The sequence below is a fragment of the Mobula birostris genome, chromosome 4 (genome assembly GCF_030028105.1).
Source record: "Mobula birostris isolate sMobBir1 chromosome 4, sMobBir1.hap1, whole genome shotgun sequence".
NCBI classification, from domain to species: Eukaryota; Metazoa; Chordata; class Chondrichthyes; order Myliobatiformes; family Myliobatidae; genus Mobula; species Mobula birostris.
In genome coordinates this window covers 155,404,624-155,424,090 of record NC_092373.1, presented here as the reverse complement: position 1 = coordinate 155,424,090, position 19,467 = coordinate 155,404,624, and the positions used below count along the sequence as shown (strand labels likewise).

Sequence of the window (19,467 nt, the reverse complement as noted above, 5' to 3'; positions counted from 1 at the left end):
CAAACTAAACTAAAAATGTTTAAATCATTGTTTATGACTTGTGAATTTTTTTTAAAAAGGTACATTGACCCCAACACCTGGGATCAATAAGTCATTTGCTAATTCTCTGAAAAATATACTTGGAAGGTTTTAAATCATGAGACAATATGTTCCACTCATTGAAAGGAAGTAACAGGTTGCATCCATGAACTGACAATGCTGAGCTCACAAAACTCCCAAAATGGCCCAAGGCCAATAAAGTATTTCTGAAGTGTGATCCCTATTGTTTTGGAGAAGATGTGCAGGCAGCTAACATATGGCAAGGACTCACATTGTGCTGAGATGCATCGTAGGATGCGCTGGGACACATCATTAGTGATGTAACCTGGGGTCATCTGGTGCTTCGGCTCTTTCAACATCAGACACCCTCGCCCAGGCGACTCAGCCATGGTTGATCAAGCCCCGATTGTATCCCAGCAGCACTGGTCTATGGATCACACGTCTTGATCATAGTCATCTGGAGGCTCGCTCAGCAGCCTCTGTGATGGTCCTGGTAGCTCTTTTCTTTGCAGTCCCCATAATGCCCAGGAGAGAGTAGATTCTGCAGAGCAAGCCGCCAGCAAAACCTTTACACCCCACCTCAATAGACTCACATCGTGCCCTCCACCCCCATCTCTGGCTCTGCTCTACCAGCTGCTGGTATTTGACTTTCTTATGCTCGAATGTCTGCTCAATCCAATCTTCACAAGGCACTGTCAGTTCCATCATGACCACCTGCTTCAAGGTTTCTGACAGAGTGACAATGTCAGACCTCAGTGATAATGATGCAATGAAGTCAAACAGCAACAAGAGAAGGACATCCAAGTTTTGATTGTGTAGCTCCATGAAACACAAGCTTTGAATTGTAGAATGAGATTTTTATGTTCATCTGTAGGATTGACAGGGCATCAGTTTGAATGAAGACACAAGAGACTGACACAAGGTGCTGTAGCCACAGCAAGACAGTGGGTCAGGCAGTATCTACCGAGGAAATGGTGAATTCCAATGAAGGGTCTCAACCCAAAATGGTAACTATCCATTTCTCGCCATAGTTGCTGCCTGACCTACTGAGTTCCTCCAGCAATTTTTGTGCTGCCTTAGTTTAAAGTCTCATCTTTGATGGTACAACGAATCTCCAATATTACACTGAAGAGTCAGCCTGAAGTACTGACATACAGCTTGAACCCACAACCTACTGGCTAATACTAATGCTCTCAAGATGAAATTGTTCAAAGAATCTGAGTTTTTAAGCAAGTTACATATATAAATTATTGCACTGCATTACAGATACATGTAGAAGCTACACAACTAATTTCAAAGCAGAAAATTTATAAATGTAATTTTATTGTGAATGAAATGGTTTGAACAAGAGACAGTTTGTTTCTTTTTCCAAATATGTAAAGCACATCAAATTAATTAGCATTATATAATAAAATGGTGCTTCAAAGCTATCTGATGTTTATCATACTTTCATGTAGATAATTTAACTACTGGTGTTAATAAGGGATAATATGCTATGGACAACTTTTACAAACATTACAGCCTTCACACCTTCTGTTCACATCTGAGCTGAGAACCCCAAGAACTGTCTTAATTGAATCTTGAGCTTTGGTGTAACCATCAGAAGAAGCTGCCGTTGCAGCTTGCCAAATCTTATCTCTGTGGTTTGATGTGATTAAGACATTCATTTCAAAATCAAGTATATCATTTCTCTTGTTCTGTGAACAATATGCAAGAGTAAAACAAGGGAAAGAATTAAGCATGCATTGGTAGCAGCTTCAATGGTGCAGTATAGTGAGGCAGCAGAGTGGGGGTTGTGGGGTGGGCAGGTGGGCAAAGGCCACCTGCGGGTGGTTTTCATCAGTAAAGCTCGTCTGGGAGGCTGGTTCTGTTCTGGAGATGGAACTGGATTCCCTGGTGGTTGTGTCTGAGAGGAGGATGCTGCAGAAGCTATGGAGCATTATGGACAATCCCTCTCACCCCCTCCAAGACTTACTGGACAAACAGAGGTACCCTTAGTAACAGAGTTATTGCACCAAGCTGCACCTCTGAATGCCACAGGAGATCCTTTCTCCCTGTGGCTATAAGACTCTACAACTCCTCCTCCTTAAGAATACAAGTGTATGGTTTCATTGCACATCTGCATTTTGCACTATTACTTTTCAATGCACATTTTGTGTTTTTTTCGTACCTCAATGCTTACGTTTTGTATTTTAAAATATATCTTTCTGACTGAGCAACCTTGCAACAATGATTTCCTTCGGGATAAATAAAAGAGTTATCTTATCTTATCAAGGTCTCTTAGCAGAGCAACTTGTGTGGCAGACAGTGCTGAACAGAACAGGTTTTGTGTCTGTGCCCGTGTTGTTCCAGACAGAAGTTTCATAAAGATGGTTCAGGAATGCACTGATGTGGCCATGAAAGTATCAGGCAATGCCTGCCTCTATCTAACAAGACAGTGTCTAACCATCTACCTTTAACATTCAATGGCATTCCCTCACCATCAGCATCCTGACAAAATCTCAACTGGACCAGCCACTTAAGTTAATTGTCAGATAAGCTGGGTATCCAGTTGTGAATTCTTCACTTCTTGATACTGACGTCTGCCTTCTTTCCACAAGGCAAAAGTCAGTATCTTCTTGGAATACTCTCTACTCACCTGGATTAATGCAGTACCAATGACTCTCAACAGGTTCAATAACATCCAGAACAAAGAAGCCCACATGGATGGCACCTCATCAGTCACCGTAATCTTCATACCCTCCACAGCTTGCCCAAGGTGCCTATAGTGTATGATCTTCAAAATGTACTATTATAACATGCCAAGACTATTCGAACAGCAGGTCTCAAAGTCAGGGCCTCTTCCACTAAGAAGGACAAGGCAGCAGAAGCATTCAGCCGCCACCAGGTTCCCCTCCAAATTGCACACAATCCTTATCTGAAAGATTATAATTCAGGTTTCATCATCTCTGGGTCTAAATTCTAAATTAGGAGAGGGCAATAAACATTGATCTTCTTGGCAATGCCCAGATTTTGATTCAGTTCTATATTCAAATAAGATCTGGGCTCTAAGCTTCTAACGAATGCATTTATTTATTTATAGAGATACAGGACAGAACAGGCTATTCTGGCTCTTTGAGCAGCACCACCCAGTAAACCACCTATTTAACCCTAGACTAACACAAGACAATTTAAGAGGACTTATTAACCTACTAACCGAAAGATCTTTGGACTGTGGGAGGAAACAGAGCATCAGGCCAACCATTAACCCAACCTGTGAGGCTTGAAGAAAAATGGGAATAAGATGCCTCAAACAGTTGTAAGGAAGCTAATTAAAATCTGCCTGATCATTTCTTACCAGGGAAATACTAACAGAATGTTGATGCAGTTTATATGTGGCTTAGTTCTTTAGATAAATGGATGATAAAAATGTATACCAAATGCTCTATTTTGCTGCGCAATACAAAAATATTGCTGTAAGGAAATTGTGAAAACAAGCTTGGATGGAAATAACCGTATAAATTAATTTCAATGCCAACTGAAAGTTATTAAAGGAGGGCTTGGATGTGGAAAGAAAGGGCATCTATGGGGAGTTGTACAGGGTGCGGGTGTGAATGTGCTGTTGTCAGTTAGTGGCAGGATAAAAGGTTAGTGGTTAGAATTTTCCATGTGGCAGACTTTTACAACCTTGAACCATTAGAGGAAGGAGTTCATACACAATACAAAGAAAGCTAAGTGCTATTTTTTTTTAGACAGTAACATCAGGAAGCATCCAGGGTAGAACTGCAGTCTATTCCCAAGAAAGAGAATAATATGTGCTTAACGGTATAGAAAGTGATGCAAATGTTTTTAATTCTCCATTTTGTAACAATGGATTACTCAACAAGTTTGCTACCCAAGGATACCGCAAATGTTACAGTAAGTTCTCACTTTAAGAAAATACCTCCTAATTGCTACAGGCAAATTTCAATGACTCACACTTGTAGTGCATCTCCAACTTAAAGTATCCTATAAATCCTACCTTCATATACAAACATATCTGCATATCTATTATCCTATCCTTTGGCACAATGTTTAATGCACTTTAATAAACAAACCCTGAAACTTGTTATATACATTGCTCAATATATACAGAAGTACAAAGGGATAAAAAGCATTAAATTATTAACCAGCAAATATTCAAAAATAGCTCTTGCAAAAATATCTTTCTAGGGGTAGGAAAAATATGAATTATGATGGTAACAAACCCAATTATACCAAATGCAAATGTGTTTTTAAATGTCTTTAAGTGTGTTAATCTTTACACAGAAAATTAATATTCAACAGACATTATGCTAAAAAGTAACACTCCTGACTTGCATCTAGATATTATTTACATCTATTTTTATCTATGTCCTTCATATTTGGACAACCAGTCAATTTGTCCATGTATATGATGCATGTGTGGCATTCACCCACCGATGCTTTTGCTTGAAGAATTATATAGCTGAGTCCTAACTCCGATCAGATGGATTTCCAGGATGCATAATTAGAATCTGTTTTCAAAACTGGTGTGAACCGCACTCTTTGGCCAACAGATCCAACCTTTTGCTTACAAAATGTTGACGAATATCTTCCAGAGGCATAAACTGGCAGATATCTTGATTGTTTCAGATAGTGATATTTGGCTAATGAAGCTCTGGAAGTCGAACTTGCTTCAGGTAGATTATCTATAGGCATATCATCACTGCTTAATTTAGTATTTGAAGGAGTCAGGTCAAATAAGCTTTCTATTTTCAATGGTGGTTCCTGCCTTACTTTTGAATCACTCAAATTTGCATTTTTAGCTGAAGAAGCAAATTCCAAGTCTCCAGAAACACTCCAGTTGCTGAAATCTTTCAAAATAGTATGCTTCCATCATTCAGCACTGCCTTTTGGCTTGGTGCTATTGCAGATATTACCCTCTCTTTTGATTATGTTTTTTCACACTTTGATGTTTATTGGAGATAGAATATTTTGATGCTGTTTTGTTTGTTCAACATTGCTCCCACTGTCATGTGAGCCTGTTGTATTAGATGGCTGCACACTAGTTTAGTACTGTGAGGAAGTAATTTACTGTCACAGCCTTCAGGGTGGACAGGGTTAAGCAGGGATGGAAGATGAGGTGACGGTACAGGCTTTAGCTGATTAACCATGCGTTTGTTACACATTTCTCTTTGCTGTTTCCCTGCTCTTACACTTGTTGGGGAGTTCTCATAGCTTGACCAATGTGGAAATAGGGATATCATAGTGCTTTGCTTGGGACTGGGCACTTCACTGGGTCCTGCTGCAGTATGTCCTTCATCAGTTGAATGGCTTTATCACTTGCATTCGGAATCAGAGTCCTGCTGTTACTTGGTGTACACTGAGGCCAGTGGAAAATCATGACTGCTGCAAGCTGATAGCCTTTGAATCAATAATTCTTTTTAGCTATTCCTAAAGCTTAGCAAATATTGAAAATCTGATGTATTTCACCAGCCCCAGGGAAAAGGGGTCTTAATGTGTGGAGTTTTGCCATGATATGACCAACAGCCCACATATGAATAGGAGAAGTGTATTTGTTGACTGAAGGATACCTTCAGGGCCTCTACACCACCTTGTAAATGCGTAATCAGTGTATGGCAGATGAGATTGAAATTCACAAGCTAAGCCAAAATCAGCTACTATCACAAGTTCTGGTGCCATACAAAGGAGATTTTCTGGTTTCATGTCACAATGAAAAAAATCTGTGTTTGTGGATAAAAGCTAAACCTTGAAGCACCGTATCTGATGTATGATGTTTCTTACGGATGATATAATTTAATTTATTTTAATGTAGCAGTAACCCAGTCATATTCACAAATCAGGAATGGATCCTCTCCTTGTAACGTTGCCAATGTGCTCATCATACACTCATAAAACAGATAGAAGAATGTCAAATTTCAACATGCCATGCTCTCTTTCTATTTCTGACAGTCTGGTCAGTCTCTTTCCATTTTCCGTGGTTTCACACTATAGGGGTAACTCATATGTTGCCAATAAGCATACAAACTAGGAACTCTGCCAGTCAGTAAGATCATGGGTAATCTGACTGTAATGTCAAAATGTCCTTCCTGCCTACTCTCATAACCTTTTACCTTCTTGTTTATTGGGAACGTATCTACTTCTGTCTTACAAATATTTAAAGGCATTCTTTCCTTCTCATCCTATTACTTTAGTGCCAGAATCCCACCTAGCTGATACATGATAATTCAAATTTTATTGCATCCTAACTCTGCACAGTGACAATGCACTGAAGAATTCTGATTGGTGTCCCTACCATGTAGGCATGATCCAGAGCTTGTTTCCTGTAATCCAGCTCCTCTTCTAGGTAGCCCTTCTGTTTGCTAAACAGTTCCTAGTAAAAGAGAAAAAAACATTCAGCTTATAACTGAATCCGCCATTTTTATATAAAAAACAAAAATGGTGTAAACGCACAGCATGTAAGATATTGTATGTGGGAAGAAAGGGGTTTCAGGTTCATCTTTCATGTAAACGTGGAAAGATTGGAAATTGAACATTTCAAGTTGTAGTAAAGGAAAAGAGATGAAGAGGCCAAAGAGAACATATATAATGGGAGAGAAAGCAAGTAAGAAGAAAGGTGATGTTGCCAGCTGAGAATGCGTGTTGAAAACTTCTTAATCAGAGCTGATCTGTCTGGATCAGATGAAAATGGAAGATGAATGAGAAGAAAAGCAGAGAGAAAACAAAGTAACATTAGACGGGGATATTGCAGTTACTGGAAACTTAAAATAAATCTTCCGCAGATTAGGAAACTATTTTGGCTTTTTCTTTTTACAGGCTGTCCTCCAGTTACAATGGATTCCATTTTTTAAGATGTCCATAAATCATTTTGTCCACAAGTCAGAAAATACACAAAATCACTCACTACAGGGACCACACCTCCACAGTATTGTAATGAATACTGTTCTTGAGGGGCCAATAAAAATGAACTTATTTATAGTGATTTCCTGCTTGGTTGTCGTTGTCTGTTTAATATTTCAGTAGTAATATTGTAAATATATTGTTTAATTAACCATTCTTGTTCATTTAAATAAGTATGAGTTATATATAAAAATATGTGAATTGCATACATCATGATAAGAGCATGCCTTGCTTAAAGTAAAAATAAAACAAAATCTCATTCTCCTGGGCTCCCACTTTTTTCTTGCAGTCCATCAGACAAAAATAGATGGACTGCACTGGGAAGAGAAAAAGATAAAAAGTCAAGTTTCAGCTTCAAAAAGAGCCCTAATCTGCATGCTGTTGATGAAAAGTCTGATAATGATGAGAGTGACACAGGACTGAGTAGTCTTGAGCTTTACAAAGTGAAAATGTACAACAGACAAGCAATAGGGCTTACACCAGAAGTAAACTGCGAAAGTAGCTGAAACAGAATTGGACACTGGCTTGGCTGTTTCAGTCATTCCACAAAATGAGTTTGAACAGCATTTCAGAGATACTGAACTGAAACTTGCAGATATCCAACAAAGAACTTATAAAAGAAAAAATATAACTCCTTCGGGAATCATATTTGTAACAGTGAAATACAACAACCAACAAGCCACATTGGGCTTACATGGTGTAAAAACAGGAGGGGCAGCATTTTAGGACATGATTGGCTGAGAAAACTACAACTTGATTGGAGATCCATCCACCATTTGTATGTCACACCCCTTGTAATAGAGTCAACTGAAAGTTAATTAAGAAAGGAACTGTTTCCATGCTTTACACCATGAACTGTTGCCCAACAGAGGACAAACAAATGTTGGTGCCAACTTCTGGTTGGAAAGCATATTGGACCAAAGAAAGACCATGCTGCTCAGAGGAAGTGTGGAAGTGACAAAAGCAGTGGTCCGACTACAAAAGTTTTTGTGGATAACACATTTGAGAAAGCCGCTGATCAGGCAGTTACCTGCAAAATGTGACTTGGCTTTAAGCTGGAAGAGAGTTCAAGAACCTTCAGGAAAGTTGCAAGCATTCAGATTTTGTGAGTATAGAGAACCAGAATATTCTCTGTGTGCGTTAAGGTTATTGTATGAACTTCAAGTGGGAGACAAAAAGCTGCTTGTAAAAGTAGATGCAAAGACCAAAGCCCAACTGGATGAATGGAAAGCCAAAAAGAAAGCAGTCAATGGAAATACGAAGACAGAGGATTTGTCAGATTATGTCATGGATGAGGAAACCAAGAGGAGAAATCAGATCATAAAGGGAGCAAAGGAAGGATTAACAAGAGAATACTCCAGTGAACTAAATGCACCTTCCCAAGATCAAGAGGAAGAAACTAGAAGAAGAAAGATATCCAAAGCTATCTGAACAACTTCCTGCAATCTCAAAGTCAACTCCTACAACCACCATGGAGGAGGCCCCAGAACATGAGATTGTTTTCACAGCCATAAGCCTCACTTATCAAGGTAAAACGTTATCCCACAAGACCAAGAAATCCTGTAGAGCAATTAAATGTTTAGGCCTGAATGAGATATTTTAATATTTACTGTATATGTGAATGTCTGTATAGCAATTCTAATATATAATATACTGTGTATATAGTTGAGATGCACTCTCTATTGAATTAGAGTTTACAGCTAAGCAGGGAGTATGAAGTTTATCTGAAGTGTTTGAGTAATTCTGTCAATGTATTGTTTGATTAAGCGTTCTTATTCATTTAAATAATTCATTACAGGTTATATGTAAAAATACATGAATTGCATACATCATGACAAGACCACATGATAAACATGCATCTTGCTTAAAGTAAGAACAAAACTAAGGCCCATACTCCTGGGCTCCCGTCTTTTGCTTATAATTAGTTTTTATGTTTTGGAGTTACAAAACATAACAGGTATAATGCTACAGGAATAGAACTCCCACACGTAATTGATAGTTTGGATGGGCTTGAAGGATCACAAACATCGGCTGAAATGATCGCTTATAAATTTCCAAAACAACTCTCTTAAGTGGCCTCCTGTGGTACAACTGTCTGCCTGTACTTTTAAGAGACAATGATGTCTGATCACTGTAAGGAGTTCCATGTAAAGAGGCTTTTTATAAAGACTGGTTTTCTTTTGAATCTAATTATATTATGAGAGTTTGTTCACATGTGCAGGCATCCACAAGTCAGGCGTTTGCAACCCAGGTAGAGCTTGTGCTAGCCTGGAAGTGCTTGCTATTAGCTCTTTCTGAGGGATATTTAATGTCCCCACTACACCCGTTGTTTCATACCTTGCATCGTACAGTCATAGAACACTACTGCTCTTCAAGCCATCTGGTCTATGCTGAACTATTAATTGACTATTTCCATTGATCTACACCCAGACTATACCTCTCCTATCTAGGTATCCATCGAAATTTCTCTTAAGTGGTGAAGCTGAACCCAATTCCACCACTTTCACTGGCAGTTCATTCCACACTCTCACTGCCCTCCAAGTGAAGAAGTCCCCGCTCACTTTCCGTTTAAACATTTCACCTTTCACCCTTAACCCATGACCTCTAGTTCTAGTCTCACCCAACTTCAGTGGAAAAAACCTGCTTACATTTACCCTATTAATTTTGTATACCTCTTTCAATTTTCCCATCATTTTCTTATGCTCCAGGGAATAAAATCCTAATGTAGTCAACCTTTCCCTATAACTCAGATCCACTGATCCTGCAACATCCTTGTAAATTTTCTCTCCACTCATTCAATCTTATTGATACCTTTCTGGTAGCTAAGTGACCAGACTGCACAAAATACTCCAAATTAGGTCTCACCAATGTCTTATACAACGTCAACATAACATCCGAAATCCTGTAATCAATACTTTGATTTATGAAGGTGAACATGCCAAAAACTCTCTTTCCAACCCTATCTACCAGTGATACCTCATCTGTAATGACTTCTCACCTTCTCCATTCTATGCAAGCATTGCACTAAAAGCAAATTACCAACTCCACGCTTCACTCATTGCAATGCAAGTCCTTCACTTCTGTTCTAAACTGACCCAAGCTATTCTTTCAACAAGTGGTTCATTAAGTCTTAGTCGCTGTGCATATAGAGAGTGAAACCAATAAGTTCAAGGCACAAACACATTATATAAATAGGACAGTGAAATATTTACGTACTGAACGTTTGATCTTACAGATAAAAGTCAAAATCTGGGTAACTGAAATTTGTTTTGTTTAAATGGAAGTTAATTACAACAGCCATGAAATGACTGCATTTTGTAAAATGCCATTAATTTACTCCTGTCTTCCAGGGAAGGAATCTCCTTTCTTTACTTTGCTTGGGCTTTATGTGACTTCAGACCCAGTGAAGAGGTTCCACAGTAAATACCACCACTGCTCGGAGCAAATGTTGATGTACAATAGATGTTGACATTGTCAGTGACATCCACAGCCCATAAACAATGAGTAAAAAATATACTACATAGTGAGCTGCATTGGACTGATCATGTAGATCACTGAAATGGCTAAATGCCATTGAGAACTTTTGGTGGGAGGAAGGGGCTGTGATTTTGGATTAGAAAAATCAATGCAGCCATCCAACCAGATAAATGACTCAATGTTCCTGGAAACAAACTGGTGTTCCCTCATCCTGGTTCTGGCTAAAAGTCTAGCAGCAGAGTTCTGAATGAGCTGAAGTTTGTCAATAGATTGCTTTGGAAGACCACTAAAAAGCGCTTTGCAGTAATTCAGTTATTTAACATAACGGCGATAATTAGCTTTTCAGTATCAATTTGTGACAGAAATAAATGTAACTGCAATATTTCTTAAGTGTAGAAACGCTGCTCTGGTCACTTTCTTTATGTGGGATATAAAATTCAAATCTGAATCAAGGATTAACACCAAGGCTTCTTACTTCTGATTTTATAAGGTGAGCCAAGTTCCTGAGTTTATCAAGAAGTTTCTCGCTTTTGGCTTTGGGATCAACCAAAAGTATTTTAGCTTTAACCTCATTTAGTTTTAGGAAATTCTTGCTCATCCATTTCAAACACCAGTGTCCCTAAATGGAAAATCCTACAAAACATGGTGGATATAGCCCAGTCCATCACAGGTAAAGCCCTCCCCTCCACAGAGCAGACCTACACAGAGTGATGGTGCAAGAAAGCAGAATACGTCATCAGGGATCCCCACTTTCAGGGCATGCTCATTCTCGTTGTTGCCATCAGGAAGAAGGAACAGGAGCCTCAGTGCTCACACCACCAGATTCAGAAAAAGTTACTAGTCCTCAACCATCAGGCTCTTGAACCAAAGAGGTTTACCTCATCATTGAACTGTTCTCACAAGTTATGGACTCATTTTCAAGGATTCTTCATCTTATGCTATCGATATTTATTACCTATTTATTATTATTACTATTATTACTGCTATTATTTCTTTTTTCTTTTTGTATTTGCACAGTTTGCTGTCTTTTGCACACTAGTTGTCTGGCCTGTTGGTGCAGACTTCCATTGATTTTATTATGATTTTTGATTTATTGAGTATGTCTGCAAGAAAATTAATCTTGGAGTTGAATATGGAGAAATATATGTACTTTGATAATAGATATACTTTGAATATTGAATTTTGCTTACTACAGCCATACTAGAAGTCAGGGAAGATCAGATGTTATCAACACTTGGCTCAACTGATTGTGTGTCATCTGCATAGCACTGGAAATCAGGTTTATGCTCTCTAAAGATGTCTCCTAAGGGGAGTGTGTACAAGGAGAAGAGTAGACAAAGCAATATTGTAGGCATGTAAAGTTTGTTCTATTTGTCTATTTTTAGCCATATCCCTCTCTTATTAGATAGATTTAAAGCAGAAGTTAATAGGTTCTTGTTTAGTAAGGTATATCAAAGGTCACGGGGAGAAGGTAGGAGAATGGGTTTGAGGAAGAAAATAAATCAACAATGATCGAATGGTGGAGCAGGTCCAATGGGCTGAGTAACAAATTCTGGTCCTGTGTCTTACGGCTTTGTGGTCTTATCCATGTACCCGTTCAGATTTCTTTTAAATATTTTGATCATCTGCATGGTTAAGTATCATATAGTAATCTGATTGACCATCTCTCTCAATTTGTTTATATGCACATCTATACTTATGTCATTCTAGCGATGCGCAGGAGAAGCACCCTAACAGCTACGTTATGGTACAGAAGTTGCACTGCAGTGGACAGGAAGGCTCCACAATGGGTAGTCAAAACTGCCCAATGCATCACTGGCACCAGCCTACCCACCACCAAGGACATATATACAGAGGAGTGCTGGAAAGTCATGAAGGATCCCACCCACCCTGCTCATGGACTGTTTGTCTCACCCCTTTAGAGAAAAGACTATGTAACATGCATGCTAGGACCATCAGATTCAAAAACATTTGCTTGTAAGTCTGATCAATACCTTCACCCACTAACCCACCCCTCCAGACACCCAACCACCACTACTTTTACCATTTCCTGTAAAGTCACCCAGCATGACTTTATGGACATACAATCAATCTATGAGTATAAGCTATCTTATGTATCTATATTTATTGTATTCTTATCTTATTGCTTTTTTTGTGCTGCTTCGGATGTGGGGTAACAATTATTTCATTCTCCTTTACATTGAAATATCTTCATCTTGATTTTGATCATAAACCAATTTCTTAGAAGAAGCACGTGCACTGCCATAGTATTTCAGGACATTTTGAATCTCTCTTTCTTCTAATGAAATCAATTCCCACAAGGGATGCTCCAACAACTACCAATATTATACAGATCAGATACTTATTTTAAAAGAAACAAATATTATATGGGAAAGCAGTGGCATGGGGTTTGCAGAAAACTTAGACAGGACAGCAGAGTAGGAAAAGAAGGAGTACAGCATAGGGAAGTGGATTTTGTGGACTTTGGTAGGAAGAATAAAGGCGTAGACTATTTTTTAAGTGGGAAGAAAATTAATTAATCAGAGGCACAAAGAGACTTGGGAGTTCTCGAGATTCTCTTAAGATTAACTCACAGGTTCAGTCAGTAGTAAAGACAGCAAATGCAATGTTAGCATTGATCTTGAGAGGACATAAAAAGCAAAGGTAAACTGCAGAGACAATAAGGCATTGATGAAAACACATTTAGAATATGTTGAGCAATTTTGGGGCCCTGCACCTGAGGAAAGATGTTCTAGCCTTCTAGATGGTCCATAGGAGGCTCATAAAAAGGAGCATTTGGTGCCTCTGGGTCTGTACTCAATGGAGTTGTGAAGGATGAGGGGTATCTCATTGAAACCTACTGGATATTTTAACGCTTGGATAGAGTGCATGCAGTCCAGGAACTGAAGGCACAGCCTTGGAATAAAAGAACTGAGATTAGAAGGTATTTCTTCAGTCAGATAGTGGTGAATTTGCAGAATTTGTTACCACAGAGGGCTGAGATAGCCAAGTCATAGGGATTTCTTAAGGCAGAGACTGAGAGATTCTTCACTAGTAAAAGGTTTAAGGATTATGGGGATAAGGTAGGAGAATGGGGTTGAAAAAAGTCAGCCTAATTGAATGGTAGAACTGACTCAATGGGTCAAATGGCCAATTTCTGCCCCTATATCTTATAGTCTTGTAGGTACACCAGTTCTCCTACTACTCATGGAATACAGACAATGGATTTTTTTGGGAAAATACATGAGGCTCCATTTCAACATCTCATCAAAGTAAAGCAAAATCCAGCAGTATAAAACACCCTCTGTAGCATCCTGTTGAAGATTAGAGTTTAACTTGGATACTTCTGACTCAGCAGCAAACATGCTGACAGAGCCCTACCTGACAACAGGCACTAAAAAAAATTGTACATTTTCTAAATTCTGCACTTTCTACTTAGCAGGAATAGAATAGTTACTTAATATATGGGCAGCAATGTACTTGAAACAATCTATTTAAATCAATTTGCTATTCAAGGAGCAATGACATCTGTATAACCTATCAATTCTGTGAATATCAGTTGGTAAGGTTTGCTTTATTTAACCCAATTAATAATTGCTAAATTATTGGCAACACCCATCCTTTCACCATTTCAAAGTGATCCAACAGATTTCTAATACAGTATAATCCTGCTCTGCATTAACACATGTAACAGTACCTTTTCATTCTCCAGGTCCAACATCTTCTGATGAAGAGCAGCCTCTGTGCCTTCAATCTGTTTCAGCCACTGTATTTTTTTTAACAAAGCACATCAAAGGAGATGAGTCAGTACACCAATGATATTAATCCTAGTAGACATAATTAGCTAAAAGGTCAAAGAAATTGAAATCAGATAACGGAGATGACATCTGCATGTTTACAAAAGATTGGTTCAAAATCAGAAGCATATGAAAGGTACTTGTGCATTTCACTTCTACATTATGGACATTATTTAGAGTAGAAAACTGCCTACAGGAAACAGCATTTCAGATTTATTCTTGGAGATATTTAGCACAACGCAGCTTGCTACATAAAGCACACAGCATATACATTTAAAAATATATATATTGTTTCCCTTTGAAGGATGCTGACCTGATTAAAAAAATAACAATATTTGACAGACCTTACTTTCCTTGGGAAAGGTGAAGAGTTGGGTTTACTCACACACCTTATAGTACCAATTGGGCAGTTAAGATATTTTGTTGGACCATGCTATGTTCAGAAACAAATGAAGAACTGATTACACTTTTTTTTCAACAAAAAGATCAAAATAGAAGGGCAATGTTTCAAGGAATATAACAATCCAGTACCATACGATACGAAAGCAAATGGAAAGATTCAGATGTATTGCAGACCATGCTCAAGCACCATAAACTGTGCCAGCCCAGCCCTGTCCATCCTCTATATAAATTTGTAAAGATGCCCTTTGTCTCAGAAGTCAACAATCTTTAGGTTATTGTTTGAAAAGATGGCTTCAGATGATGTTAGTAACTTTGATGCACTGTCTTCAAACCAAGGAACTGAAACAATTTTTTGGCTTGAGCACATTTGACGTAAACCACTTAATCCAACGAATCACCGAAATGCACCGACTCACACCAAGGCATTGCTCCATGAGGTTGCTTAGAACTAACAATAGGATTGCTGAAGAAAGCATAGTTTCATAAATACTCTCCCCATTAAATAAGTTATCAATGAAAAAACATTACTCTGTCCAAGGATCATGAGATAAATTGGGACGGTATTAGAAATGCTTACCAATTGGAAACCCTCTGTCTGAGCTCTCAAATTTGACTCACGGGTGGGGTGTGGGGGTGGGGGGGGGAGGTTTACCTGTTGCAATTTTCCCAACCTACAACCTTCAGTTTTACTTCAGCAAAGATATCCTTTGGAAAGTGATGGAGTCCTTCTTTGAATATGGTGATTACATCATTAGGTCCCAAGTGCTATTTTAACAAATGGTCAGTGTAATTAACTTATTTTTCAGAAGGTACAAAACATGTAAGGTTCTGTCTTTCTTCCTATGGGCAGAAAGGTCCAAGAATTGCTAAGCAAGGCTACCCAGAAAACTTTGTTTCCCTGTTTCTCCATTTTCAATTGTAAGTCCTGCTTGGATCTAGGAATTCTTGATCCAAATCTTTGCAGCAGTCCTTCAGGTTCTACTGCATCAAGAATGGGGCAAAAGTGCATGCAACCAATCAATTGCACAGCAAATCAATTGGGCCTCCTATGTGCAGGAGGACCACTCCTTTGGGCATGGGCTTTCACACTATAGCTTGCCCAGTGTGAACTGTTACTTACATAACTCAGTAATACTACTACTGCATGGTCATTCTTGTGCTGTGCCTTTGGTGATGGGGATTACAACAAAAAAAAATGGCTGCCCCCAATCCATTTTGGACTGTAGCTATGGCAAAAGGCACCAGTGTAACCTGGCTGCAATGGAGCAAAACCGTCCTGGACTATATAGGACACCTATCAATTTTAACACCAGTAGTATAGCTGGAAGAAGAAATGAAACTCAAGCGGCTTCGTATGTATTTGAGAAAACTCAGGCAGAAATAGTTCAATGCTCACTACCTACACATTGCAAATCTGAACTGACAGGTGCATTTGATGCTTTAGAAAATATTTGGGAGACGCAGGTCTGTGTCTTTACAGCACGCTTCAGATTTTCACAGCTGTGATGGGTCCCAGACAAGGTCACAGATAATTTTATCACAAAACTGACCCAAGTGGTGCAGGAATGCAAGTACGAAGCTATTTCCCCATGCAACTAAAAAGATGCAATGCCTATCCAAGAGATGATTATTGGAGTCCAAGATCAGAGGAAACAGTCCAAAAAACACAGTTTGTCCTGGGACAAAGCATGTTCCTCGGCATACCACTGGGAAGCAGTCAAAAGAGGTCTTACACAGATTCAGCCTGTCCCAAAATTATCACTGTTTGCCAGCGGATATTGACCAGCAGTCTACAGTCTCCAGAGATCACATAAGCCTCTACAGAGATGCCATCACTGTGGGGAAAAGTCATGCCCAATGGTCTGATTGCAAGCATCAAAAGGCAGTCTATCAGATGGTAGGGCATCTTAAAAAGGTACGTTTCACTGTAAGGTGCAAAAAAGGTAGAAATCAACCATCAACTCTATGCAAGGAGACAGCCAGAGTGAAGAAGTAGGCACTATTTTCAAAACCCATAACACAGGCCAATGGCCTAACTTACTTGGTAGGAATTGTACTGAAAAGATGCCCTCAGAGCTGGCCTGCTTCAACCGTACTGGGGAGGACCCCGCATTGAATTCTCTATTTCAAAAGCACTAGCAGGTTTTCCAAGCTGAAGCTTCAGTAGTCTGGGGGAGAACTGTCATTTGAAGTTTTACAAGGCCTGCCCGGTGCTATATGCGTTGCCCAAAGGTAGAAGAAGAACAAAATTTAAGGAGTTTATAGAAAAGAATGGTATTAAGCACCTGACAACAGCTCCATATCATGTAGCATTTTATGGGCTGGCAGAGTAAGTAGTACAGACAGTGAAATGAGGCCTTTCCAAACACAAGGGGACTTGATAGCAAAATTAAGCCATTTCTCTTTCTATTACTGGATTACCTCAAATGAACACATGTGCATCACCCGTCAAATTAATGTTTAAGCACACCTTACACACCAGATTAGATCTCCGGCGGCTGACCATCCAGTCGCAAACTTACACGAAGCAAGAGGCCATGAAACATCAGGCTGTGAAAGTTTGCCGCCGAAGACAAAGTCTACACACACATCTCACAGGAAGAAAACTGGCTACCGGCTATCATTGTGCATTATCGGTCAAGGAGCAGAGTAGGAGATGACAGACATATGAATTGTCAGGTGACATTTGGATCATACACATCAATGAACCGATGGGAATCTCAGGGAAACTACAGAAGTGTCCTCTGCTGCTGATGAAGTCAACATTCCAGGAGATTTACTGTCCACTTACCTTAACACATCAGCTAAACAGGAAGGCACAGAGAAGGAAGATGACCCCCCCCCCCCGCCCACTGTGGTATCCACAAGTGTGCACCAGTTGACCGCTACCAAGCAGGGTAGACATTTTGTCATTTTTCTCAGTTTACCTTACTTGTTTCCTCCATCTGTAGTTCCCATCAATACGGACCAGGGATATTCCATATCATATTGATTGTTAAGTTATAATGAACGCACATGTGGCCAATTGATTGTGCGGCGAATTCAATAGGTCTCCGATGTGCAGGCAGGCGGGCACTCTCCTTTGGCCGCAGGCTTTCGTGTGCGCATATCTTATGTCTTGGCAGGCCTGGTTCGTAGCGACAACACTGCAAGTTGCCCAATGTGCACCGTTACTAACACAACTCAGTAAAAGTGTAAAATCATACTGCTCCGTTGTCATTCTTGCCCTGCAGATATGTAACACAGATGACTGTAGTTTCCCACAGGGGCCTGTGTGGAAAAACTGACTGCATACAGGCAGTGGCTAAAGAGCAGGTCTCCAGAGATAAGGGCAACAAAAAAATGGTCATGGGAGACAGAGAAGTAGCTACAGGATTGCTTTGAGCTGGTAAAACTGGTCCGTGTTCAAGGATCATCAGAGGACCAGAACAAATACACCACAGTTGTCTCAGACCTTAGAAAAACAGTAGTACACAAGTGTGTCTCCACAAAACCATTCAAAGTCTTCCCTAACCAGAAGCCCCGGTTGAAACATGAGATCCGCAATCTGCTGAGGACCATGTTACAAACAAGAGGTCCAGATACATCTCCATCTTACTTCTGAAGTGCCAATTCTGGATCACATTTGAATCACTGAAGGATGCTTGACAGCTGTGGCAGGACTTGAATGCTATCACCTCCTACAAAATGAAACCAAGCGAAATTGGTGACAACAAGGCTTCACTCCCAGGTGAGCTCAATGCTTTTATACTCGCTTTGACCGTCGAAACACATAGGTACCTTTACGAACTCCCATAGCCTCTGATGACCCTGTGATTTCAGTCTCTGAAGCTGATGTTAACTCCTGCTCCTGAGAAGTGACGTGGATCCACTCCAATTTGCCTATTGTCACAACATGTCAACACCAGATGCCATTTCATTGCCTTTTCACACAATCCGAGAACATCTGGACCATGAAGGTGCACATCAACATACACTTCATTGACTAGAGCCTGGCATTCAATACTATCATCTCCTCAAACGCTTCAAAACGCTTCAAGTCCCTGGTTGTAAGTACCTCCTTGTGCCACTGGATCATCAGTTTCCTCATTTGCACATCTCTGACAGTTTGGACTGAATTCGAATTAGACTTTTATTTCTTATATTCTTCTCACAACATGGGGGAGTAAAAATCTTATGTTGCATCTCTGTTGCAATAAGGAAGGGAAATGTGGGAGGATATTGCCCAAATAGTAAGACTGTATACATTATTGTTTTGTATACATGTATGTACAGTCAGATATGCAACCAGATCAATGTGTATTGGCCAATCTGATTGGCCTGGTGTAAGAAGCAGTCCTGGACCCTATTGGTCCTGGCTTTAATGCTGCGGTACTGTTTGTCAGATGGAAGTAGCTGAACAGTTTGTGGTTGTGGTGGCTGGAGTCCCTGATGATCCTCTGGGCCATTTTTATACACCTGCTCCTGTAAATGTCCTAAATTGAGGCCAGTTCACATCCACAGATGCATAGATACGTTCTTAGATTGGCAACATTTCCTCCAAAATCTCACCCAGCATAGGTGCGCCACAAGACAGTATGCTTAGCCACCTGTTCTACTCGCTTTATGCTTACGGCTGTGAGGTTGAGCACAACTTTAATAGCATATTTAAGTTTGCCAACAACACCACTGTGACATTGGCAAAAGTGATGACAAATCAGCACATAGGAGGGAGATTGAAAATCTGGCCATGTGGTGCCACAACAACAACCTCTCATCCAAGGTCAGCAAGACCAAGGAGATGATTGTTGACTTCAAGGGGAGGAAACCAGAGGTCCATGAGCCAGACCTCCCCAGGGGATCAGAGGTGGAA

The 19,467-nt window shown here is 39.8% G+C and overlaps 1 protein-coding gene and 1 pseudogene across 1 annotated transcript in view; both read right to left on the bottom strand.

Moving 5' to 3' along the window:
- The window catches only part of LOC140196678 (janus kinase and microtubule-interacting protein 1-like), a 377,821-nt gene that overhangs the window by 29,973 nt on the left and 328,381 nt on the right, over positions 1-19,467 (bottom strand). The window contains exons 18-19 of the mRNA XM_072256285.1: positions 14,114-14,182; positions 6,335-6,412 (exon numbers count right to left, since the gene is read on the bottom strand). Of these exons, the coding sequence (XP_072112386.1) occupies positions 6,335-6,412; positions 14,114-14,182 (147 nt within the window). The remainder of the gene's footprint in view (positions 1-6,334; positions 6,413-14,113; positions 14,183-19,467) is intronic.
- On the bottom strand, positions 4,403-6,206 carry LOC140196949 (serine/threonine-protein kinase ICK pseudogene; annotated as a pseudogene).